Below are 27,789 nucleotides of genomic sequence, written 5' to 3'. Positions count from 1 at the left end.
GCTTTTGGAAGTTTTCAAGTTGATTATCTCTATCAACATGTCCAGGCCATTCCTAGCCAAATACCGGTGCATATTTGAGTTAATAGGTAAAACTACTGCATCCTTGTAGTAGTTGAACATATTGGTATTTTTCTGTCTCATATTATCTGGTATTTTAAGAATTGAATCTCAGTATTTAAAAATCTCACAGTTTTCATGAAGCATCCATAATTCTACCACCTGAGTCTCAGGTCGGTTGCTCCAAATTAGCCATTCCTTATATGGGACGATAAACCATCTAAGAATTGAATGGTCTGAATTTTAAAATTCTAGTAACTGTCTATAAATGTACTGTCCAACAGTTACTAGCCACAGAAAATAAAAATTTCAGTCCCTCAGTTCCAGTAGCTTGCAATTCAATTGCTCAATAGATCATGTGACCCATGGCTACTGTATTGGGCAGGACAGTAATAGAACATTTTCACTTCACAGAAAGTCCCACTGGACAGTGCTGGTGTATAAAATTTGTATCTTAAGACTAATGTATTTAGCTGGAAGATTTTTAACTTTCTGCTCTTCCCTTTCACACCTGTCTTAGGTTTTTTCCCCCCTCATACTATAATGAAGAATTTTAATTGTTTGGGCCTTAAAAACAGTCTCACCTCCAAGGCCACGATTTGAACACAAAGTCTGAGGAAAATGACATGTGGAATCACCATCTGGAGGTTGGTGCAGTGGCAGATCCAGCCATTTCTGAGAAATTGTCTGGGTTTGGAGTTACTCCCAGAACTCTGATTTAGCAGTTCCTAAGCTTATAGCAAGTCTGAAAGGAACACAAATCTGTTTTGTATATACAAATAAATCCTCGTACACTGCATGCCATTCTCAGCCTGCCAGTTTCATCTGGCTGCTCCAGAAAATATAATTCAATAACACATTAGTTAACCTGCATGCAGGGAATGGGGCATTCTGATTATTGAAATGTTCTGGTTGAGTGACTAACCTGATTTTTGCAGAAAAACTGCCGAGGCGAGGGATTTTCTGTCCAAGATGTTGTGCCACTGTAATTCTCTCTTCCAGATGATCACGGCTGCATTGCTTCTCTCCTCCAGAACTCAGAGATACACCTCTTTGCTAAAAACTTTCAAATATGCAATTGATACACTCTCAAAGAGGCCTCAAAAATAGATCAATAATGGTGTTTCAGATAATCTTAGAAAAAAGAGTAAACCTTGAAGGAAAAGTAATATCTTTGCCCAAATGTTACACAGTTGTAACACTCAAGAGTTCCTAGCAACAGGGCAACTTCTTCAAATAGTATAACTTCAAAATATTAATTCAGATATTTCATTTTCTTTAGTAATAAATACTTAAAGGTGCTTGCTAGATGTTAGGCAATGCTGCAAGGGCTTTGTAAGTATTAATTCATTTAATTTTTATAACCATCTTAAAATTAGGTACCAGATTATTGTATTCATTTTCAAGATGAAGAAACTGGCACAGAGAGTTCGGGATGGGCCAAGCTGATCTATCTGAATGCTTACCGGTACAAGAAGTTGTAGCATCAATGAGGGAATAACTAGGTTTATGAGAGGGTGCCCAGCTGAGTTAGGTGGCTCCTACTTCCCCCCTTCCCCTTCCCAAATATTAGAAGAATAGAGTTGAGGGGCCAGTATGCAGAAAAGCGAAGAGGGACTCTGGCAATGCTCAATTAGGCCCAAAGTAAAAAATGGGAGTTAAGAAAGGCTTTTCTTAATTTTTACTTAAGTAATTCTTACCTGTAATGTGTAAGGTTGTTAGGGATATATATAATTCATTCCATTTTAATAGATTTGTCTCTCAAAGGCAATTAATTTTTTTTCCAATTTAGCAAATATATATTGAGCAATGGGGTAGCACTGGGAGGGATGAAAGCAACACAGAATTGACTAAGACATCATCATGATCCTTGATGGCTTCCCAATTTAACTGGGAAAGCAGTCAAACGGAAACCAATAATCGTGTAAAATATGTTATGAAACACATATGCTGCAAGGGAGGGTACAAAGTGCTGAAAGAACATAGAAGAAAGAATGGTCAGTTTTGACTCGGGAAGTCAAAGCATGTTTCAGAGAGGAGTAGCTTTTGAGATCCAGCTTCAGAGATGAGTAAGAATTCAGGCAAAAAGGGGGAGGAAATTAGAAAGTATAGTTGTGAAACCCATACATCTCAAAGATTTTGACGAATGCTGTAATGGTAAGAAGGCTTAGTGGTGAAATAATGAATGGCAGTATGTGTGTGTGTGTGTGTGTGAGAGAGAGAGAGAGAGAGAGAGAGAGCAAGAGAGAGAGGGAAAGTGTGGAAGAAGAGAATGAGCCTAAGGAAGGTTTTAAAAATTAAATGAGTTAACATTTTCAGACTACCCAGCAAATAGCAGATATTGGATTCAAGAATTTCTACATCTCATTTCATTGTATTTCACACCAAGGAATTTTTTGCCAAGTTTATTTTAACATTTAAGTAAAAGCCAATAAACAAATACTAGAAAAATCCAGTTTCACTTTCAAATGTGTTTTTCCAGAGTCCAGAAAATATTTTGAACTTCAGAGTGGGATAAAGTGGGAAAAGTAAGACTAAATTTCTAAAAATGCTTTATTTGAGAAAACCTTAGATAAATCCTTGTCAGAGCTAAAATATTGGAACACTACCAATCTCCTCAACCAGAAAAATATAAAATATAATAAAAACATTGAAAATATGAGGAATGAATAACTAATCAAAGGAAAAGGAAAAGGTTTTTTTGCCTAGAGAGGTTTCATTGAGGTTTTTTTGATGTTCTTATTAGCTACAGAATAAAGTTTTACATTTAAAATATTACTTTAGGGCTTCTCTGGTGGCACTGTGGTTGAGAGTCCGCCTGCCAATGCAGGGGACACGGGTTCGTGCCCCGGTCCAGGAAGATCCCACATGCTGCGGAGCAGCTGGGCCCGTGAGCCATGGCTGCTGAGCCTGCGCGTCCGGAGCCTGTGCTCCACAACGGGAGAGGCCACAACAGTGAGAGGCCGCATACCACACACACAAAAAAAAACAATTACTTTATAGTTGTATTCAATTATGAATTTCTAAGTTTGCATTTTCTCTTATTTTCATCTTTGCTAATTTAATATCATGTTAATATGCCTCAGACAACCTTAGCAAGGGTGACTATAACAATTTTTTTAAACTTATTTTTAGTAGCCCAAAGGAGCATCTTCTTAACTATACTTTTGTCTTTTCTGGCAGATGACATTTGATCCAGAAATCTTCTTCAATGTTTTACTGCCACCAATTATATTTCATGCCGGATATAGCCTAAAGAAGGTAAATATACAGTGATTTTTTTCTTCTTTTATCATTAAGTAGAGAATTTTGCCAGCACTAATGAAAAAAATTATTTTATTTCATGGGTTTACCTATTTGGTAAGAATATCATTACCTTAGATCATATGTGATACAGATTCAAATCTGACATGCTTAGAATCTTCTAAATTGTGCTATGTCCAATATACTGACCAATAGCCACGTGCCATTGAAATGTGACTAGTCTGAATGGTGTGCTTTTTCTTTTTTGTTTGTTTTTTTAACTTTTATTTATTTATTTATTTTTTAATATTTGGGGCTTTTTAATCAGTTGTTTTTCTACAGTTATCATAGTTTATTTTATTTTATTTTATTTATTTATTTTTGGCTGCGTTGGGTCTTCATTGCTGTGTGCGGGCTTTCTCTAGTTGCGCCGAGCAGGGGCTACTCTTCATTGAGGTGCACAGGCCTCTCATTGCGGTGGCCTCTCTTGTTGTGGAGCACGGGCTCTAGGCACGTGGGCTTCAGTAGTTGTGGCGCTTGGACTCAGTAGTTGTGGCGCCCGGGCTTAGCTGCTCCATGGCATGTGGAATCTTCCCAGACCAGGGCTCGAACCCATGTCCCCTGCATTGGCAAGCTGATTCTTAACCTCTGCACCACCAGGGAAGCCCCTGAAGATGTGTTTTAAGTGTACAATATGCACTGGATTTTACAGACTCAGTATCAAAAAATAATGTAAATTATTTCAATAATGTTTTATATTGATTTCATATAGAAATGATAATGTTTGAATATATTGGGTTAAATAAAACATTTTATTATCAACATTCATTTTACTTTTTAAAATCTTATTTTAATGTGGCTACTAGAAAAATTTTAAATGACATATATGGTTTACATTATATTTCTACTGGGCAATATTATTGTAGATGATTATAACCAAAGAGTTTGCTGTTAATTACATTGGGTTTACCCATCACCCATTGGGTGAAAACTTAAGATTGTTTTGCTAATACTCAGCTGTTGATGCTCACAGAGACAAAGTCCGGTTTTGCAGTTTCTATGCACTTGCAAAACATTACTTAGGTGCAGCCTGAATGCTCACATTTCCTAAATTAGTAATTCACATAAAAGTTTAGGTGCTAGCATCCCCAGTGCTGCAGAGTGAGGTTCTGGCCTGAATGAGTTTTGAGATGCAGAGGTAGTGCAGTTGCTTTTCCGCTGCCCACCACCCACTCCAGAGATTCCTAGCCCTCTCCTCCTTTGGCCTGTGGGCTCCAGCAGCCTTTGCTTTTTCAGCACAGACCTGATTTTCTTGTGTACTCCAGGCTCCCTCTTTCTGTCAGTTCTGCCTACTCAGGTGCCACTTACAGAACTGGAAGCGAGTTTTCCCGAGCAACCATTTGAAAAGATTTAGAAAGCTAGACTTATTCCAGTCATCCTTCCTCATCCCCAGCCCCAAGACTAGGCATCATTTTGTGTGATTCATTAGAATAAACTGTTGTAGGTGGTTAAGGTTTTGTTTCATCACATTCAGAAGAACTGTAAATCAGAGATCCAGTAAAAGTCAAATGACAACTTAAATCTTTTAGAATAGTATATTTAAAGTGCTGAAGGGGCTTCAGTGACAACAAAACTTCTGAAAAACTCTGTCTTCCTTTAATCATCCCAGAATCCTGCATGGCCATTGCTCCAGTCCCTTCCCTCTCTCTCAGGTCCAGCCAGTTCTGGCAGTAGTTTCTCTCATCTCTACCCTGTCACCTTCCAGGTGTATTTTTTCCCCTATTTTTTGGAAACCTCTATCCTTTTCTGTGTAAATCAGTTAAGCCTTATTTGTACAATAAGGCCAGGAAATGATGCTCCAAAAACAAAATTTGCCTAAACAGTGAGGGAAGGGTGGGGCAATTTATTGCATTTATTTTTATTTCCTGTTAACACTAAGAAGAAAAATGCTGATGTACTATATAAAATGTATCTTTTTCTCCCCAGAGACACTTTTTCCAGAACTTAGGATCTATTTTAACATATGCCTTCTTGGGAACTGCCATCTCCTGTATCGTCATAGGGTAAGTGACATTTGGAGCTCAAGTTCCAGAAGGCTGTAGGGCCGGTGCTCTGGAAATGTGGGAGGAATCTCACATTTCCTGGACTCACACTGACTGGGTGAATTTTCTCTTTTTTTCAGTATATCACCTCTTTACACATTTTTCTGACTCAATTCCAAGGCTTGCATGTCTTCTGACAAACACAAGTCTTCAAATCAAAGCAAACTAGAATTAGACTGTTGGATTTTCTCTGTGAGTTTTGAACTTCTGACTTAGGGAATGTGGATAATTTGGTTTGAGTTATGTGAAGCACGTTGCCTTTTTTTGGCTTAAATGATGCAAATACGCACATCGCATTCCTTTTCCTTCTTCTTGGCAGAACCTTACCTATAGTTGATAGGAGTAAAATAGTAACTATACCTTAAGGGTTTTCTTTCTAAGGGAAAGTTTACAAGAGAGCAGTCTGAGACAGACATCTCTAAATATCAGCAGAGTTGTTTAATGCTGTGATACACTGTAGGACACAGACTTGTTTTTTTCTCATTATATTTTATTGGTTATGCTGCTAAGCCCCAAGTCTAACTATACGGACTCCGGCTTGCAGCTCATCATAAAGCAAAATGTGGTACAAAATGGTGAAGCCAATCCAATTCACTTGTAATACTATCCAATACGTTAAATCTCCACTGCAGAAAACATGTACAGCTGCTATGACTACAATGGCGTGGATGTCTTAAATTGTCGATACAGCCAGTTCTACCCTGGAATTTTACTGCATACAGCTGTTATATCCCTAACACAAGAAACTGAGGCTAAAAACACCCATTAGTCACTCATCCAGCCTTTTCCTTATGAAATATTTAGTGTGTGTCACTGGAAGGCTAAGGAGCTCTCATTACTTGGACCTGAAAGTGGGGAGCAGGGCGGGGGGGGGCATTATTTTGAATTCTCTGTTAAATTTTTATTGATTCAAACCTAGAACAACTCAGGCTACATTATATGAAAATGTCCAGCATGGTTAAGGTGGTGAGGAAGTTGAAGATTTTAGCACCTGAAGATGGAGGCTTGCAGAGATGTAGACTAGGGAGCCTTATAAAATCTGGACCACTAAGAGATCTATCAACTGTTTGTGATTGAGAGTCACAGTGGATTTGATCTTTCTCAAAGCTTGTTCAAGGCGGGCTTCTCTGTTCTGTGGATATGCCATAGCTAAATATCCAAATTTCAAAGCTGGCAAGGGCCTCAGAGATCTGTGTAATTAAAACCCCTCCTTCTGAAGATGAGGAATGTAACATCTTGAAAGGCTAATTAATTGTTTCAGTCTCACCATCTATGAGAAGTAGGACCATGGTCAGGACAAAATTCAGAACTTCTGCTCTTGATCCAGTAGGTCTTTCCATCACCCCCCTCTTCATTTAGCAATTTATCTTGAATTTCTATATATACCTAATATTATTCCTATACATTGACACAAGACTCTGAGATGTGTGGACCTACAAATGATTATCAGTTTATAGCAAGATTGATCTTTAGCAGTTTTATAATATGGAAATCTGAGATTTACAATAGATGCAAATTCTAAACTTGTGGACAATGCTGTCAAACTATGACATAATCAGTTTCATTATTACTCTGTTTATTTGCATAACTGATTTTAAGTATACATAAGTGTATGCATTTATATAATATGCTTTACTATTATTAAAAATCTATACATCTATTTTTAAAGCACAATAATGTATAGTGTGTGTGTGTGTGTGTGTGTATGCTTGCACTTGCACATTGTATATATTGACTTGTTCTTAAAATTTTCAATTCAAGAGATCTAGTGATATGTATTTATTGGAGTTGAGAAACTCTTCTAGTTGATTTTTAAGGCTGAGATCAATAATTTATAATGAAAAGTGATTTGAATAAAAAGTACAGCGCTGGCAAAACTTTTAGAACCATGTTCCTTGTTTGAACAACAAAAACTTGTAGGGTGCCTTCCTAATGTGGGTCATTAGGTTAAAGTGCAGAAGGGTTAGATAGTTTAAAGATTTTAGGATCCTATCCAGCAAGGTAAGGGAAACCGTTGAAGAGCTTTAGCTTGAGCGTGACAAGGTCAGATTTATACTTTAGGAAGGACATTCTGGTGGCCATGTGAAGTGGGAAAAAGGCAGCAAGGGGACTATTTTAGAGGCAATTTCCAGGCTAGGTTGGAAGTGATGAGGGCCTAGTCTTAGGCAGTGGCCGTAAAGGTGGATATGGAGCTATCAACTTGTTAAAATCTTGAGAGAATGAAGTCATCCGGGGCAAGTATGTGGAGTGAGAAAGGAAGGTACTTATGCAACAGCACTATTTGAAGAAAGGAAGAGGTGCCCACGAAGGACTAAGTACTGGGCCCAAGAAACAGGAAGCAAACCAGCAAGCAATGTATCTGGAAGTTAAAGTAAAATGTAGATGGAGGGTGGACAGTGTCTAACACAGGAGAGGTCAAGTGGGATAGGCGTAGGTCCATTGGATTCAACCCCTAGGAAATGATGGGCGACTCCACACTTATGCTATGGGCAGAAATAGAGGAAGAGTATTGGTAGGTTCAGTTGTTTGGGGTAGTGTACAATGAGAAACCATCATTTATTTTTATGCTGTTCTCCAGATACAATCAGAAATTTTGAAAGAAAGGCGCACACTTAAATTCAGACCGAACACTTTCATAATTTGGTGACTCCTGTTGTGAGTCACTCAAACTTACACTTAAGTCTTAGAAAATGACCAGTTATAGTTTCTGATAACTTAATGGTGGTAAGAACAACGCAACAAACATTTATTCAGTGCTTAATATGTACCGTGCCCTTTTTAAAAGTACTTTACATGGATTATTTCATTTAATCCTCCAAATAATCCTATTAAGTAGATAATGTTATTAGCCTCACTTAACAGTTGAGACAGCTGAGGTTCAGAGAGAATAACACAGTGTAAGTAACAGGGCTGGTGTTAGTAACCAAGGCGTTTGACTCCAGAGTTAAATTCTTAATGCCAAAAAATGTGCTTTACTTCTATGTATTGGTATCACTAAAAAACAGCATTCAGAATATTAAACTAAAGAAAACATTGTGTACATCAGTCAATATTTACTCACATGCCCCTTGTTTCTTCATTTATCCCCTTACAGGTTCTCACAGACATGAGAGATTTTTATTAGGGAACCCTATCTAAAAGAAATCCACATGTTTAAGGGGAAGAAGGGGGAGGCCTGAGTTTATGCAGTTCTGTTTATACTCGCATAAACTGGGCAAGAGGAGGGATTCAGGACCGTCAGGTAGATTGGGCTCTGAGAATAAGTTTATAAAGAAGGCAGATTCTGGGTAGTCACTTAGTGAAGAGGGATGAGGTAGTTGGCTTTTCCATACTCTCAAGTGCATTAGTCCTGGTGGGTATGGGGAATATTGTGCAAGTTTCCAAGTTAGAGAGTAAGTCTCACTGAGCAATGTAAGAGAATGTGGGAACTAAAATACTGGAGCATCAACTGACAGGTGGCCATGAAGCCCAGGATCAGAAATATATTATATTTTTATTTTTATTAAAAAAAATTTTTTTTTTAAATTTATTTTTGGCTGTGGTGGGTCTTCATTGCTGCATGCGGGCTTTCTCCAGTTGCAGCGAGCGGGGGCTACTCTTTGTTGTGGTGCACGGGCTTCTCACTGTGGTGTCTTCTCTTGTTGCAGAGCCATGGACTCTAGGCACACGGACTTCAGTAGTTGTGGCACGCGGGCTCAGTAGTTGTGGCTCGTGGGCTCTAGAGCACAGGCTCAGTAGTTGTGGCTCACGGGCTTAGTTGCTCCGCGGCATGTGGGATCTTCCCAGACCAGGACTCAAACCCGTGTCCCCTGCATTTGCAGGGGGATTCTTAACCACTGCACCACCAGGGAAGCCCCAAGATCAGAAATTTATGAGAATGTGAAGGTCACAAAGAGTGATCTTGGAATATGAATGAAAACTCAGCTAGTGGGTCATGGTCTTCTGTAGGTAAACACTGTAATCAAACTACAGGTTGGTTTTAGAGCTGGATTCAGAGGCTTTAGTAATTTAGATCATTGGGTCCATTTAAATGAAAGAGTTCTTAACCTTTATTAACTTCATTTTGTTTCAAGAATTAGATGTGAGGGCTTCCCTGGTGGCGCAGTGGTTGAGAGTCCGCCTGCCGACGCAGGGGAAACGGGTTCGTGCCCCGGTCTGGGAAGCTCCCACATGCCGCGGAGCGGCTGGGCCCGTGAGCCATGGCCGCTGAGCCTGCGCGTCCGGAGCCTGTGCTCCGCAACGGGAGAGGCCACAACAGCGAGAGGCCCGCGTACCGCAAAAAAAAAAAAAAAAAGAATTAGATGTAAATCATCTTTCATATTACATGGGAAATTTTAGCAGTATCCTCCTGGCAATAAAGTCAAAGAAACCTTTAACCATTTTTTTATAGGATGGATTGTTCTTAAAGGATCAAACCATCTTTTCTAGTTTTCTCTCCCATTTTATCACTTAAGAAATATTTTAAATGCATATCTGTTTTTAAATAAAACCCATGTGTTTGAATTATTTTGCTATTCATCTCCTTCATCTTTGGGGACTATTCCTTTATCTTTGACTCCATGTTTCCACTCTATGGCCACACAGATGTGTCATCATAATGACAACCTACCTAATGCTTACTGTCAGCACATACATTTTTGTTCTAAGAACTCATTAGTACCCATGAAGTGCTTCTTCTTCAAGAGCAATGAAAATGATACCCTTTTAGCTTCTCTGTTAATGAGGAATTAAAACAAATGCCACAGTTTCAAAAATATTTGGAAAAAAGGGACATGGAAGATTTCCCTGGTGATGCAGTGGTTAAGAATCCACCTGCCAGTGCAGGGGACACGGGTTCGAGTCCTGGTCTGGGAAGATCCCACATGCTGCAGAACAACTAAGCCCATGAGCCACAACTACTGAGCCTCCACTCTAGAGCCCGTGAGCCACAACTACTGAGCCCGTGGCATGCCACAACTACTGAAGCCCGCTCACCTAGAATCCATGCTTACAACAAGAGAAGCCACCACAATGAGAAGCCTGCGCACCGCAACGAAGAGTAGCCCCCACTCTCCGCAACTAGAGAAAGCCCGTGCGCAGCAACGAAGACCCAACACAGGCAAAAATAAATAAATAAATAATAAGAAAGAAAGAAAGAAAGAAAGGGGACATGGATCTAAATGATGAAGAATGGGGTGTTAATGTTAAAACTAGCTCACTTTTTAAATCGCATCCCATGTGCCACACTGACCTATGCTTCTATCTCATTTTATTCTCATAATGCCCCTATGAGACAGGTACTATTATTATCCTTATTTCACATACAAGGATGCTGAGGTTGAGACTTGCTCAAGGTTACACAGGAAGTAAATGGTAATAAATGGCATAGCCAGTCTGACTTTAGAACAGACACACTTAGAATCTCCTTGTCCTCCTCCTCCTCCTAAGATGATGCGTTACATTTCCTGTAGTGTTTTGCAATTAATAACTATATATGCCAGACAAACCAAGTCCTCAATAATTTCAGATTCTTGTATTTATCATTATGGCTAGCAATTATGAAAAATCTGTATGTTTAAGAATGAGCTGTGAATATAATTGCAAAGTAGAAATGGAACCTGTCTTTTCTTACTGGAGATAGTTGGAGGGATGGTATGAATCCATTTTACTTGCCTAGAATTGTTGGACTCTGCGTAACTCACTCTGGAAAACTTGGATTCAGAAATGTGAGGTTGTTTATATTATTCCTATCAACATTCCTCAGGAATGTTGATTTTCCTGCTGGGCTCCTTAATATACCACAGAAGCATGCCTGACCCTGCCCTCTTGTGTCATCATGCCTGCTGAGCTGGGGACCCGTAGGTCTAAGTGCCCATGGCGCTGGTTCTGGAATCGCTGTTGCTCTGTCCTTAAATGGGATACTGTATGCTGAGGTTCAGTAGTCTCCAAAGGCTGACTCCTAAACCTGGAAGAAGGAACAAGTGTCTAGGACCAAAACCTGAAGAGGTTTAGTTCATAGATGGAGGCCGAGTGATACCTCAGTGCCTTAAGCTCTAACACTGGGAAGAGAGTGACTTAGAGCAGTTCTTAATTCCTAATCCAGTTCTTAATCCAGGAAACACAGACCCTTAAATGGTTCATAAAAGGACTTCAGGGTGGGGCATTCAACCCCCTTAAATCGTCCATGAATTTTTCATGGGAGAGAGTCTGCATAGATTTCACTGATTCATCAGCTTTGCTAAGAGATTGAAGTTGACAAAGAACAAGTATGTTTTTCAAGAGCCGAAGCAAAGAGAGTGTTGAGAAAGGAAGGATTTCACATATCTCCATATTTAATTAGAACTGAAGAATTCTCTAGACTGCATTCAGTGTGGCCATAAAGTCTGTAAATATGCATGCTATTATCTTATCATGTACTATAATGTAATAACAATAAACTAGCTATTACGTATTTGTCCATGGTCCCAGACTTGGTGGCCATTCTGTATCCATGCCTAAGAGTGGAAGTGCCAGGTGGTACGGTCTGCAAAATACTACTCATTTTTACAAAATAATGCAAAATCATTTCCAAAGCACTTGTACCAATTTTTCCTCTTAAATTTTGGCAACCTAATAGGTGTGAAGTGAAATTATACTGTGGTCTTTATTTGTATTTCTCTGATTGTTAATGAAGTTGATTATATTTTCATATGATGCCTCACCAAACTTTTTTTTTTTAATTTATTTATTTATGGCTGCGTTGGCTCTTCGTTTCTGTGCGAGGGCTTTCTCTAGTTGCGGCAAGTGGGGGCCACTCCTCATCGCGGTGCGCGGGCCTCTCACTATCGCGGCCTCTCTTGTTGCGGAGCACAGGCTCCAGACGCGCAGGCTCAGTAATTGTGGCTCACGGGGCTAGTTGCTCCGCGGCATGTGGGATCTTCCCAGACCGGGGCTCGAACCCATGTCCCCTGCATTGGCAGGCAGATTCTCAACCAGTGCGCCACCAGGGAAACGCCCTCACCAAACTTTTTGTCCATTTTTCTAATGAGTTGTTTTACCATATTTTCATTAATTTGCCTGATTTATTTGTATGTTCTGCATGGTAGTCTGTATTCAGTTACATATGCCACAAATATTTTCTCCCAGTTTGTGTCTTATGCTTTTACTTTTCCATGATGTCTCTTAATGAACAGAATTTCCTAAATTTAATGTAGTTAAATTTATAAATTTTTCTTTTATGGTTACCGTTTTTGTATTTTATTTAAAAAATCCCTCCCTACCCCAGAATCAGAAAGACATTTTCTTCTAAAGTGTTTTAAAGTTTTGCCTTTTGCAGTAAGTCCATTTTCCGGAATCGATTTTTGTGTATAGTATGAAGTAGACATCCAATTAAAATTTTCTTTCTCAAAGGGACAGCCAGTTATTCTAACATCATTTATTGTCTAGTCCCACTTTTCCCCAGTATCTACAGTTCCTCCTGTACTATGTGTTGTGGTTTCTGTTTCTAGACCATTAATTCTATCTTATTGGTCTCTAATCTATCCCTGCACAAATACCACATGGTCCTAATTATGATGGCTTCATAATAAGTCTTTATATCTTAAAAAGAAACTCTTCTTCATGAGTACCTTTTCTATTATTATTTCTTTACTCTTGAATATAAATTTATTCCAATGTATATATTTATGAGTATATAATTTTAACATTTATAAATACATTCTTATATACTTTGTACATATTTGTATAACTTATAACTCTATTTCTGAGTGTTTTCCTAAGGACCCCCTTGTACATGTGCACCATGCATAAAAGTATTTGTAGCAATTTTATATAGTAATATATATATTATCATATATAGTTATATATATTATTTATATATATATATATTATATGATAGCAAAAACTTGTAAACAACTCATTTCATTAAAAGGAGAAAAGAGAAATAAATGTATTTAATATTATACAGCAGTGAAAAGCAATGAAATAAAATTGCTAATGACAATAGAGGTGAATCTTGGAAACATAAGGTAAGATCAATAAATCAAGTCCTGTAAGACCTTTTTTATAATGTTCATAAATGACCAAGATTAAACAATGTTGCATAAGCATACATGCATATAGGTGAGGATGCATATATGCATATGTGTAGTAAATAAGGGAATTAAGAACACAAAATTCAGCCAAGTGGTAATTTCTGGGAAACAGGGAAAAGAATGTAATGGAAAGAAACATGTAGAAGAAATAAGTTATTGGTAATATTCTGGCTTATGGGTTGGGGTGGGTTTCCAGGTATTCAATATACTACTATAATTTATAACTTGCATATATCTTCTATATATTCTCTTGCATGTGTCAATTGTATTAAAAAGAAAATAAAAGGGAAAACAAGTTGATGGAGCTATTTAATAGATTTATAAATATAAGCAGCTTGGTTATGTTGCTTACTTCCATTTCTGGGAAACTCAGACTCTTCTATTGTTTCTCTTTGTGTGTGTTTTAATAAGAGCAACTCTGGTTGGCAGGCAGTAGCAGAGATGCAAAGGTGCCAAGAGTGTATTTGCTAGTATCCCCTGGTTAATTCTTATCAACCACAAAGCCCTCTGTTTTTCCTCTCTCTTCCCTTATCTATCTTCACCTTCTCTCTTCTTTCTCCCCACTCTCTTCCCCTCCATCCCAACCGTGTTTTTCTCACTGTCCCCTGAGACTCTGTCTGGGCTGCTGCTCTCTGAGACTCCATTTTCAGTAGGCTGCAACACAGCAGAGCTCGGGAGGCTGTGTTGAGTCATCCTAGAAGGCCCCATGCTTCCTCAGTGCATTCATTTACTCTCTAGATACGGAGCTGGCACGGTAATAACTGTCACTGGTGTCAAAGAGAAAAATAAATGTGCTGCTGCCCTGACACAGCCAAATGAGAAAAAAATAATCTCTAATCTGTCAAGTACAGCCCGAGCTGCTTAGCAGTGTGGTTTCTCATATCCATATCACAGCAGGCACGGGCTGTATTTCTGGCAGCAAAGAGGAAAGTGAAGTTTATGAGGAAAAGAAACAAAAGGTAAGGAGGGAGGGACTGTGGAGAACATCAGAGATGTAGTTTGGAGGTAAAGGAGGTGAAGCCGTCAGAGCGCCATATGGATCTATGCATTAGTTACCACGTTACTCCTTCTATCACAGCCTTGAAGATGTTGGGAATAAGAATGACAGCACAGAACAGAGAAAAGTAAACAAATTCTGAAAGATTCAAAAAGGAAAGCAAAGAAAACCTAACTCCAAATTAGGAAGAGGAATGCTGAAAATCATGTAGAAGGAACAAAATACGTGAGATTTTCTACATGGAAAAAGAGAAATATATAATAATAAAAAGGTATAAAAATAATTGAAACAATCTATTCTGAAAAAGCATTTGCCTGATAAGTCTTATTATTAAATAATATATTCTAAAGATTATAACTATGAGATTCCTTTTAAATGAAATATTCAAGTCTTGGAATTACCTAGTTTATCTTCATTCTTCATTACCCTTGGGCACAAAGTCAAATATTTTTCTCAATTTGACCAAAATCTGATGGAGAAGCTTTAAATGTGGCTCTGCTTCTACATGCACACACACACACCACAGCCCTTGCAGATAAAAGGTAAAAAAAAAATAAGGGAAATATATCAGTTATCTGTTGCTGTGCAACAAACCACTCCCCAAACTTAGTGGCTTAAAACAGCTATTTTATTAGTTCACAATTCTGTGGCTCAACAATTTAGGTTGGACTCAGATGAGCAGTTCTGTGGTTCTCATCTGAGGTCACTCATGTGACCACAGTCATCTGGGGCTTGACAGGGATTGGGTGGTCTAACATGGGCTCACTCAAATGTCTGGTGGCTGATTCTGATTATTAGCTGGTTGGTCTGGGGACTCAGTTCTGTTCCATGTAACCTCTCACCCCCCAGTAGGCTAGCCCTGGCCTTTTTCCATGGTGGTCTCAGGGCAGCATTCCAAGATGATGAGAACCGAAGTGCAAGACTCTTAAGGCTCAGTCCCAGAAGTCTTGCAATATCACTTTCACTGCACTGTATTGGTCAAATTATCACAAGAGCAGCCAAGATTCAAGGCATGGGGAAATAGGCTCCAGCTCTTGATGCAGGTTGTGATAAAGTCACATTACAAAGGGGTATGCATACAGGGATGGGAAACTTATTGTGGTCATCCTTGCAAATATTCTACCACAGGAAGGAACTATAAAATATCTTCAGAGATATCAAGGTAAGAGCTGGCATTAAAAAATGGGACTCAAAACTTGGTGTGAAACCTATGGCTACGAAAGGAAAACATGATGGAGAATCAAGTTGACCTTAGAAAGGCTAACTCACCAGCCTTCTCTGTTAGACTTCCCGATGTTCTGAAAAGAGTAATAATGAATCTGTACCCTGATGACTTAAGTGACTTTCAAAGAAGTATCTTATAACATTCTGTGTTTGGATATAAAATTTTATGCAAAAATATACAAAAGTTCAAAGGAAATAAAGTAGAGAGCTTGGCTCACTAAGATTTTATGCTACCAAACCAAATGGCATTCGTGGAAAATTGAGCCCTGCTCAGCTAGAGTGGAGGATTATGGAAGAGTTTTATTTAATTTGAGAATTTCAGTTGCTCTGTTTCCAACCAGTGGTGCTGAGAATGTGGAGGCAAAGGTGTGGCCATGTTCACTGTAAAGGCAACAACATCCTTGCTGAGGTTTCTTTCATGGCTGCACATCCCTTGCCAAGGGCTGTCATAACAAACCTGATTTGCATGCACTATTGTCTGACTGATTGTGGTGCTTTGGGAAAGGGTGGAGCTTTGGAGATGACTAAAGCTTGATCTTGGCAGCTTATTCATTTTGTTTGAACAGTTTAAGAAGAAATAAGACTAAGGAGTTATGCCACATGGCCTTTATTGTATGTTTTCGGGGCCTTGAAAATTTCCTTAAAAATGGAAACCCATGAATCTTTCACTAAACTATAAGCTACATTGCCAAAACTGTCCAACTTACCTGTGTGCTCCTCCCCATTCTCCTTCCCCCCATCCCCAGAGGTAAATCTTACGCTGAATTTTTATTTACAGTCTTTCCATGTGCTTTCGAACTTTATAAAAACAGTATTATACTTTATGTCATCAAGCCATTTTCTTTTTTCCCCCCACTCATGACTTTTCTAAGATTCATCCATGTTATGCTTTTTAGCTGTAGTTCATTCACTGTCATTGGTAACATGTAAATGTGGGAATAGTCCACGCTTTACTTATTCTCTTATTGATGGAGTTGCTTCCATCTATGAATATTCTTTTTTTTAATAAAGCTGCATTTATTTTTGTTTGTTTGTTGTTTTTGTTTAATTAATTTATTTACTTTGGGCTGCGTTGGGTCTTCGTTGCTGCACGCGGGCTTTCTCTAGTTGCGGCGAGCAGGGTCTACTCTTCATTTTGGTGAGCAGGCTTCTCATTGCGGTGGCTCCTTTTGTTGCAGAGCATGGGCTCTAGGCGCACGGGCTTCAGTAGTTGTGGTGCACGGGCTTAGTTGCTCTGCGGCATGTGGGATCTTCCCAGACCAGGGATCGAAACTGTGTCCCCTGCGTTGGCAAACAGATTTTTAACCACTGCACCACCAGGGAAGTCCCATCTATGAATATTCTTGTACAAGTCACCTGCGGCTCTTGTAAAAGATTCTTTAAACAATGAACTTGAAATGGAATGTGTGATACCACATTGTTTTCCAAAGTGGTATCCCTACCAGCTGGTGTGTTTCCATTGCACCACATCCTCACCAGTGCTTATTATTGTCAGACTTCATGATCAATTTGTCTAGCCCCGTGACAGTATCACACTACTTTAGTCATTGTTGCCTTCTAGTAATTAACTCAATATTTAATAGGAACCACCTTACCCTCCTCCCCACCACACACACCCTACAATATTCCTTATGAGTGTCATAGCTCTTTGGATCTTTTTCTTTTACTGTAAAAATTTTAGAATCATCTCATCAGGTTCTTTGACTCACTGTGATGGTATTTTGATTAGAATTGCATCAAATCTATAGATCAATTTAGGGAAAACTGACATATTTATGATATTGCCTTTCTATTCTTAAAATCTGATATCTCTTTTTACTTATGTTTTCTTTAAGTCTTCCAATAACAGTCTTGCACAAATTTTACTAAATTTATTCCTAGGAATATTGTATTATATTATAAATAGTTTTATTTTCAACATTTCATTTTCTTAGTGTTGCAATTTAGCAGTCTTTGAAAAGCAATAAAATGGCCCACTTCTAGCTGGCCTGGAGCTTACAGTCTACAAGGGAGGCATTCATGAGGGAGTCAAATAAGCACATGGAAAAGCACAGCTACAGAGAGTGTGAGCAAGGAGAAGTGAATGCTGCCAAGAGATCAGAGACTTGGAGGATCTGCTTGAGGCTTGGGTCTGGAGTGATAAGAGCTCTGAAGGGGTAGGTAGAGGGAGCTGTGGGAGCACACTAAGGAGACCAGGAGGGGCTTCCGGGCAAATGACTTCTAACCTGAGATCCTACATTTATTTCAAAGGAGGAACCCAGGAAAAGATCTGAGAGAAGACATTTCAGGCAGAGAGTATAGCAGGTGGGAGGCCAGCAGCAAGGTGAAACTTTAGTTCTGGCTTTTGTCCAGGGCCAGAGTATGGACAGGAAGCAGTAAGAGATACACAGGGTGAGGGCAGCATTTTTTCTGGGAACTTGAGACCTTGTTCTGGAGTTTGGACATAACTCTGTAGGCTGTAGAGTGCTCAACAGGATATAAGCACTTTTAAAATTTCACTCCAATTGGAATATGAAAATGGATGAGAGAAAGTCAAGGTGGGAAACAAGAGAGCAGCTAGGAGGTGATGCTACTTTAAACCTGGAGACTACTTGGTTGGATTTGAGAGCTGACTGGGAGATGGAACTGACAGGACATGGCCATTCATCAGATTTACAGAAATAAAGGACATCATGGATAACTGTCAATTTTCTGGCTTCAACCATAAGCTCACTCTGAATTTGACTGTCAAATCTAGCACAGTTTGGACCTTATGTGCTATCCCCTTCCATCCTTGTCTTATGTTCCCTCATAGAATTAACCCCTTGGGGGCCTCCCTGGTGGCGCAGTGGTTGAGAGTCCGCCTGCCGATGCAGGGGACACGGGTTCGTGCCCCGGTCCGGGAAGATCCCACATGCCGCGGAGCAGCTAGGCCCGTGAGCCATGGCCGCTGAGCCTGCGCGTCCGGAGCCTGTGCTCTGCAACGGAAGAGGCCACAACAGTGAGAGGCCCGCGTACCGCAAAAAAAAAGTTAACTTCTTGGTAATCATGCCCTTACTTTTAGTAAAAGTCAGTAACTATATTGCCAAGTGAATCAGTGAATTGATGAAAAGATCTGAGAAATGTATATCCTTTGGTTGACAAAGAGGTAGTAGAAGTAACAGAAGTTTCAACAGAAGCTAGCTTTTTGGTTCATTTTTTTGGTTCCTGGCATTGAACTGACCATTCTGCATTTACTATCTCATTTAATCTTCACAACAAACAGCAGAGATGAATAATTTCTATTCTTCCCTTTTTGTAAGTGAGAGGTATGAAGCTCATATTGCTTAAGTAATTTTTCCAAGGAGTGATTGACTCCAGAACTCGTATGCTAAACGCATCCTTACAACTTAAGTTGCATCTTTGTACCTGCAACAACACCTGGAGTTTCTTAGAAATGCAGTCTTGGGACTCATCCCAGACCTCCTGAGTCCTAATCTGCATATTAACAAAAGCCCTAGGTAAATTTACTATGCTGCACTTCCAAATTGGTAGTGAGATTCAATACCTTACTTAGGGATTTAGTAAGAACAGACTATAGGAATCAAGATGATTTTAACTTGCATTTAATTCATATTACCCAGGCATCACTGAAACAAAACCAAATCAATTAATTTCAGAATTTATATCCACAAGATTTATATAGCTATCTGTGTCTGTGCACATATCTGAGTCAAATACTGTATGTGTGTTACGTAGAAGGTAATTGGTAGATTACTGTTAGTGGGGCACATAGAGCCATCCAGTGAGAAATGCCCAAAGTTCTGGTCTAAGGGTTTTAGCAGTATCAGTGTAGGAGGTACACTACCTGATTTAGCAATTACGCTCTGATGTCAGTAAAATGAAATGGCCCCAATAAAAGGAATAGAAGTCAATCTTAACCACAGCTCTGAGATGCTTTATTGCTCTATTTCACCCTTACTTACTAATTCCCTCTGCGTGAGAGGCAGCTATAAAGGTTTCCAATAGGTAAGCTACATTATCAACAGAATCATGAATATGAATGATGACATCATTGTTTTAGCATCAATGAGCAAGTTTAAACTTGAAGGTCATTGCTACTGGATTATAGGTACCTACGATCTATTTTTATATGATTCTTGACTATTTGCCCTGTGGTTGCATCTTCTTCCTCCTTGTGATTTCAACATCTATATGAATTTGACCTGCTTTTGACTGGATTTTTCTTGGCAACTCTGTTCTAGTGCTTGGTGAAGTGAATTACTCAGTCTTTTCTTTAGCTTCTGAAGGATACCATATCACTTTGTCCCCGTCTTCAAATAAGGTGTATAGCTATGAGAACTATCAACTCTAATGATGATAATTGCTTGCATTTATTGAGCATGTACTTTGTGCCAGCCACTGACATGCACTTTACACATATTAAATTCATTCATTATCACAACCCTCCATTTAAAGATTTTTCTCATCATAAGCATATACATTTTCATATTCTTTACTAAAACAATTTTTAATTTTTATTTAGAATGTTAAAAAGTTTTGCAAAATACTTTCATAAATATTCTTACTTATGGAATAGACTCTTGCTGGAATGTTGTTAATATACAGTAGAAGCTTAGGGTTCTTAAGGAAGAGTGTCCACAAAGACAAAAAATGAACCCCAATGTAAACTACAGACTTTAATTAATAATAATGTATCAATATTGGATTATGGTAGATGAAACTGGAGGAGAGTGAAGGGGTATATGGGTAACTATCTTGAGATTTTGAATACTTTCTACTCAATCTTTCTGTAAACCACTCAAAAAATAGTTCATTAATTAAAAAAGAATGTCCACTTTATAAATCTTTTACACAACCTCTTTCTTTGATAACATATAGAATATACCAGATATTTCCTATGGCCCTAGTGGTCCGATATTGGATGAATACTAGAGGTTCTTATCCTTATCTAAACCTAGGACTGTAACTCTTTTGGGCTCATGGACTCCCAAAGTCCACTTAGCCTGTTTTAGTGATAACACCTTAGTTGACCAGTTTGGCAATGGCCCTACTACACTTCGTCTCTATCATAGTACCAGGGGTCCTAAGAATAGTAGAACTAGAAGCTGAACTCTTTATGGCTGATGGGAAACTTTCCCTCTGGTTAGCCTCCATTATATGGTGGCCACCTCCCCAATCTCTTAGAATAGGTGTTATGAGGATGATGCTTTCTGAATTGCCCAAGTTAAATCATATTTCTTCTATTTTACAGAATGGATATTAGCACTCATGAGTTTCTTGCTTCTCTTCTTTCAGTGTCCAAACTACACTATTGACAAAATCATGATTGAATAAAACTTTTCATAAGAGTGATCATAATGTATCATCAAGCCCTAATTGGCTGTGATTCACTAATCACATTTCTCAAGATCATTTTCTCCATGGCTATGATCATAATATCTTCATTATGTTTTTTGGTTGCATGTAGTGTGCCAATGTTTTCTTCCCTCCAAAATACTAACCATAATTTAGTCATTTGTTACTAATTGATTCTTTCTCTCTGCGTAATACCTGACACTTCTTTTTCAAAGTTTACTTATGTGTTTAGTTTTTCCTGTTGATTTTGTATAGCTTGGCTTCTGTTATTGAGCTGTCCTCTATCCAGGTGACCTATGGCTTCTAACATATGTATATGTATATGTAATAAATAAACTGCTTACATGATTGTGAAGGCATTGCTTTTAATTTGCAGCAAAAATACATCTATTCTAGGTCACAAATTTAAGACTTCTACAGGAATCAATAACCTAATTATCTAATAAGTTATCTACTGTGCTTCACAGGGCTAAATACAATTACAGCCTTATCCCAGCAGAGAGAAATTAAGAGTATAGGAAAAGGTAAGCCTTATCCTCTAAGGGTGGAAAGTAGATGGAGACTCATTTGGAAGAATGTAAGTGGTTATTGTGGATGGCACACGCTTTAGGAAAAAATTTTACTTTCAAATGGCCTGTTTTCATAGAAATGATACTCATTTTAGAAATATGAGCGAAGTGTACTATTCTCGTAGTCCCTTGCCCTCCTCACAAAGTGTATTCATTTGCATTTTACCACAACCATACCAGACAGGCAGAGGCAGAAATTATCCTACTTTATACATAAGGAAACTGAATATTAGAGAAGTTATATTACTTTCTAAGATACTTTTTTCATTAGTATTTGTCAAAACTGGAAATAATATCTGTTTTTTCTAATTCCTAGATCTCTTCAAATGCTTTACATCCTTGGTTAAGGGCTATCCCACTCTTGAAATCTATTCTTTTGCTAATCATTCAATACAACAAGTGAAATTTGAGACTTATAATAGACATGATAAATAATAACAGTGTATTACGTACACTGCAGGTGTATATATATATATATATATATATATATATATATATATACACACATATGTATAATGCATACACATATGTACATTATATATATATATATATATATACATACCTACACATGCATACACATGCACACACAGACACATCACTTTCAATTTTTAATTAATTTTTTTTACATCTATTATTTTAACTGCCTATCAAGACAGCAGGGATGTGAGATTTCCCCCCAAAGACATCCCTGAGCCAGATCCAGAAATGAATATAAATCCAGTGAAATTGTTTAGGACACTGGAGGTGTAATTTCATGTCATTGCAAGAGTCCTACATTAGAAATAGTGCTGTGTTCACAGAATTTTGGAGAACTGTATTTAGTTGATCTCTAGAGGAAATTACATACACAGGGCATGCAAGTCAACCAGCATTAACTCACTCAATGGCAGCCCAAATTATACTTTTCAGGAGCTGTGTCTCTAATCTTAGATTCAACTGTTCTATTACTTCCACTGATGTTCAGTTTAGCTTGGCTACTTCCAATGAATAACTCTTTGTAAGGAAATCGATTTTCCTGTTGGGAAAAAGTACAGAAGTTTCCCCAAAGGTTTTACTCTCTTTCCTTCTAAATTTAACTAACTTTCCATATATCAGGTTAGGAAAATACAGCTATTTTTAAAGATATTTTCTTACATAGTTGCCAGATGATTTCCAACCCTCCTTTTTCTCTTCCTCCCTGCCTCCCAGATGGATACGTTTACAAGGAACATAGTTAAGCATGGATATACAGTTCCAAAAGCCGTTCTCTGACTCCATTCCTCCCATTTTGAAGAATTTCAGCATTCAGTAATAGTTATGGGATTTTTGTTTTAAAGTTTTACAAGATGAAAGCGATTTTACTTAAACCTTGAGTTATTCATAGCTATTTAGATACTTTGAAACATATTTTGAACAATGTTAGTACTCTTAAGGCAATGTAGCTATGAGAACATGTCAAGTTTTTTACAGCCTTGCTGTAAGAGGAAAGGTCATGAGCACAATGCTACTGAGAGTGTTATCTGCAGACTGGTGCTGGTCTGTGAGCTGGGTGCTATTAGATTGGGAGGAATAATTACAAAAACTGAGAATAAACATTTAGGAATAGCCACAGTCATTTGATACCTGTTGAATTTAATAATAAAATATTTGGACTTGCATTTTGTGTAATGTAAAAATACAATTTATGCAGCATTTCATTTTTATTGCATTTTACAAAAGTATCAGTGGCAATAGTTTGGAATTAATAATAATAATAATTAACTAATTGATTAATGCTCCTTCACCACAGAGAGTTTGAGAAGCAGTGCTCAAGGAGGTCAATTCAAAAATGTCCTTATGGTAGGGGTATTTCATAGAGGAAAAGAAAGTAGTTAGAAAATCAATTCTAGGTTATGGTTTTAAAAAAGTCTGGTTAAAGTCCACTAGGTGGATAACTAGTTTCTCAGAACAAATCTTAATTCCATTAAAGTTCATCAGAAAATTACTTAACCATTTTTATAAGATGACATTTTTTCAAGAAGGAGATTTTTAATTTAAGATATATATAAAAATATAACTCAGATAAACTTTGCTTCAAATTTTCTTTTATTGGAGTCAGGGAGGAAAGGCAGGCAATTCAGTTGTATACTTGAAATCTAACTTGACTACGTTTCTTCCTGATGTAAGCTCTCCATATTGAGTAAATTTCTTTGAGGCAGCCGGACTTCAAGTAACTCTGACTATCTAGTTTTTAATTAAAATGGCTGTTTTCCAAGATAGGTCCCGTAGAACTGAGATTCAGGCATGATCTCTGTGATGGGTACACCAACACCAGCCTAGTATTTTTAAGAAAGAGAGAATGGGGCCAAGGAAGAGGTGATAAAAATGCCTTTTGGTGGCCTCCTTAGTCCCCCAAAGAACTAAACTAATGCATCTTTCACCAGATAGATATTCAATTCCTGAATGTTGTGAGTTGCTTCCCCAGAAGAAAAATTTTATATTGAAAATATATCTTAGCATTCTCTTAAGTGAATTTACAAAATTCTTATGATGGGAAGTGTTCAAAATTTGCAGCCTTTCTAAAATAACAAACATATGTAGGGATAGATTTTCCTCAATTGAAGCAACATTGCTACCATGGTGTGAAATTCATTCACTTGAAGGGGAAATATTGGTAAAATATTGCTTAAAAACAACACTTATAATTGAAAAGAATTCTGATCTAGAAAAATATCCCCCCCTCTCAGATTTTCAAATTTTAACATCTAATAATATTTGTAAGACTTTTTGTTTTATTAATTTGAATTTTAGTCTTTTTTTCCCTCCAGTTACATGGTTTTCAAAAATCCATAATTCTGTAGAAGAAGTTATAGTTATGGGAAATAGCTTTTATTTTACATGGCATATTCCTGCTTTATCCTTTTTAAAAAAGGGGGAGAAAATAAATAAATAATTATATATTTTAAAAATAAATAAAAATAAAATAAAAGGGGGGAGAAAACATTACAAATTATATTCCTTAGAATGGAAGAGTTGACTTTATAATGCTTTAGAGTTTGTTTTCATCACCTGCCTTGCTGTTCAGATTTTTTCAGATGTTCACATGTTTTCTTGCTAGTTTACAACTTCACAGGATAAGTCCATTAAATCACTATGAAGAACATCTCAATAGGGGGAAATTCCCTTAACAAAATTTGGTTTGAAGAGATGGAGAAAAATTATACAATTGCCACAAGATATAAATAAAAGATCTAATGATAGTCTTTATACCTATTCCTTTTGAAGGATAGGAATAATATATAGCTTATTATTACATGTATTAAAATCCTTTCAAACTGCCATTATACTAAATAAACACATGTTTTGAGAAAGCAAAAAAGAATAGTAAATTAGTTTTTTTAATTGTGATGTTTTAGATTTAAAGAACATACATTAAAAATTTGAAGGTGATAGATTTTATTTAGAACATGATAAGGATGTGTATATTTTCTCAGTGTCCTGAGAATTTCCATGTAAACTAGATTCGGAGCACAAAACAAATTGATAAAGCTACACCCCTTGCTTTTTAACAACTAACACCCACACAGAGTTGAAGCCAGATTTTAGCAGTGTTTAAAGGCACCATAGAGTGTTATCATAAGTTTACATTTCAAGATCATTTCAAAGTTACAATGTTTTGCCTATTGGAAAAAAAAGTTGGAACTTAAAAAAGGTCTGTTTCAATAAGCAGATGTGAAAAGCCATTTTGGTAAAATTATTTGTGTATTTCAGACCCAAGGCAAACCCTAAACATGTGAAGAATGGAGTGTGGATTATATTAAGATGGATGTTAAACAGGAGGGGGCAACTATCACCACCTAGGAAGCTGAAACGCCATTCCAAAATCAACAGAATGAAATAATTATACACAGTAAACATACACCAGCCATAGCTCAGCAGCCATTGGCTTTTATACTGTGCCCTCTGGTGGGAAAATTTATAAATCACAATTTTAACAGTTTCAAACTGACTCAACAAGATTTATTATTTCTGGGCTTTATGTATAATCAAACTTTAGCCTAAGGGAGGATATGTACTGATTTTTTGAGGCAGAGTTGCCTAGGGCATCAACTAATCCAACCCCCCAGTTTTACCTGGAGATGTTAAATAATTTAGTCAGGCTTAAAAAAAAAGTGAACTATTTATTATTCAGTTCTCCTTTGTCCCAGGAAAGTATTAATTATTGAATACCTCTTAAGTGCCAGACACTATATAATCATCATTTCATTTAACCTCACTAACTCTGAATTCAGTCCAATACTTTCCCTCTTCATTTCCCTGTTACCTTAAGGTCTTCCCAGAGCTAAAACCTCATCTCCAGTCTGCTCATATTTGCAAATACAGGTTTTAAATGTTATTTGCTTCCTCTCCCCTTTCAGAGAGGGCCAAGTAGGGGCAAGACCAGCAGGGTAGAGGTGGGTCCCAGGAGGTGCTGCTCTCTTTTGACTAGTGAGACCTGGGGTCCTTCACACAAGTTACAGTGGGACTGGGAAATCCAACTCCAGGTCACCTATCTGGGGCCAGGTGGGGACAAAAGTCCGTAGCAGTGGGCCACAATGAGGCTTGTGAAGCTGAAAAAGCTGAGGAGAAAATGAACCAAGGAGGCAGGGGAGAGGAGGGTCCTGGGGTAGGGGTGGGGGATGGCTGGAACACGATGGGGCATTTTCACCCAGCCTTGGGCTTGTCCACATATGCTAGGTCAGTTTGAAAGGCTGAGAGTTGGCAAATATGTACATAATATGAACATTTTTAGAATTAGAAAATGTTGCAACAATATGTAGTTCAGCTTTCGGTTTTTTAAAGATTGTCTTCTTTCCTTCTTTATAATATGATACATGATACACATAATAATAATATAATTGCTAACCTTATAGGCCATCTTTTATGTATGTATTTTGTTCCAAGCCTTTCATATATCTTAATCCATTCAGTCCTCACAAACACCCCATGGAGTGGATGGTGGTGGTGTCCTCAGTTTGCTGGTGGGGAGACCACAGCCCACTGGGAATAGGAACCATGACAGATGTCACATGGACAGTACGTGTGAAGAGCTGAGGTTCAAACCCAGGCCAGCCGGCTTCAACCTATGCTCCTAACCAATATGCCATGCCTATTATGAAGCATAATAATAAATCACACACCTATAAACGCTTGGCTCAACTTTAGAAATGAAAGGCATCACTGGTGCCAGTGAGGCCCTCAACCAGTGAAGGTTCCTTTCTCAGAAAGGCTAAGTGACTGTCCCACAGTTGGTTATTATATCTTGCTGAGTTTAACACTCAGCCGTTGAGTTTATATGGATGCTACATAGTAGCAAATGTAGAAGTTTACTAGTTGATTTATTATTTATTAAAGCCAAGAAAATAGAATTTTTGCCTTATATGCAGGGGTCACCCCCTCCACCCCTTAGTTGATTTTAAACAGACCTGAATCTTTTAGTGCATTTGCATTTGGAAGACTTTTAGGCTCAGAGAGTTACTCATTAACTAATGAGCCAGTTAATTCACCAAACATATGTAAAACACCTACTAGGTGGCAATCACCATGCTAGGGACAGTGTGACGATCAGTGCCACACTGAAGTGGCTTGTACTGGCTCACAAGAGCCAGTGGTTAATGTTTCAGGACTTTTGTGAGTCAGTTGTCAAACACATCCATTATTAAAAATTATTAAATTATGTGAACATACAAATATATAAATTATATTAAAACAAAGTTAATAGTAAAAACATCACTTCTTAATTTTCACTACATTTTATTATTCATGCTTTTGAGGTTATTTACAAGTGTATCTGTATGGTGGAAATACAATGTAAGAATGTGCTATCAACTGTGCATTTTTTCCCAACTCTACTTCAGAGATCTCACGTTGGTAGCTTGAAATTGGCTATTGTGTATTTACATCATAGAAATCGGCAAAGGCTATAAATCAGAGCTTTTCTTCTTAAAGAGCTAGTTTTTAAACATTTAGCAGCACACCACTAGATACAGTGAAGACTAATATACAACTAAAAAAAGAATTCTTGGTCTATTGGAACTAGTTATTTGAGCAATACACACACTCAAAATGTTAAAAAAAAAAAAAAAAAAAAAAGGCTGAACAAAACAAACACCAAAACCCACCGTGGTCTCCAACAATGATAATTTTAAAGTATCACCTTTCAACATAGTTAAAATCAACTTCATTTCCATATTTCTCTGGAATTTGCAGTT

At 37.8% G+C, this 27,789-nt stretch overlaps 1 protein-coding gene across 2 annotated transcripts in view; it reads left to right on the top strand.

Moving 5' to 3' along the window:
- Positions 1–27,789, top strand: part of SLC9A9 (solute carrier family 9 member A9) — a gene marked incomplete at both ends in the record, with an annotated part of 530,059 nt that overhangs the window by 35,966 nt on the left and 466,304 nt on the right. For both annotated transcript variants that reach the window (XM_079704728.1, XM_079704727.1), the window contains 2 exons: positions 3,241–3,318; positions 5,287–5,363. In XM_079704728.1, coding sequence (XP_079560854.1) covers positions 3,241–3,318; positions 5,287–5,363 — 155 coding nt within the window. The remainder of the gene's footprint in view (positions 1–3,240; positions 3,319–5,286; positions 5,364–27,789) is intronic.

The sequence above is a fragment of the Hyperoodon ampullatus genome (genome assembly GCF_949752795.1).
Source record: "Hyperoodon ampullatus genome assembly, chromosome: 5".
NCBI lineage: Eukaryota > Metazoa > Chordata > Mammalia > Artiodactyla > Ziphiidae > Hyperoodon > Hyperoodon ampullatus.
The sequence above is the reverse complement of the archived record's forward strand: the minus strand, read 5'-3'. Positions and strand labels throughout refer to the sequence as shown.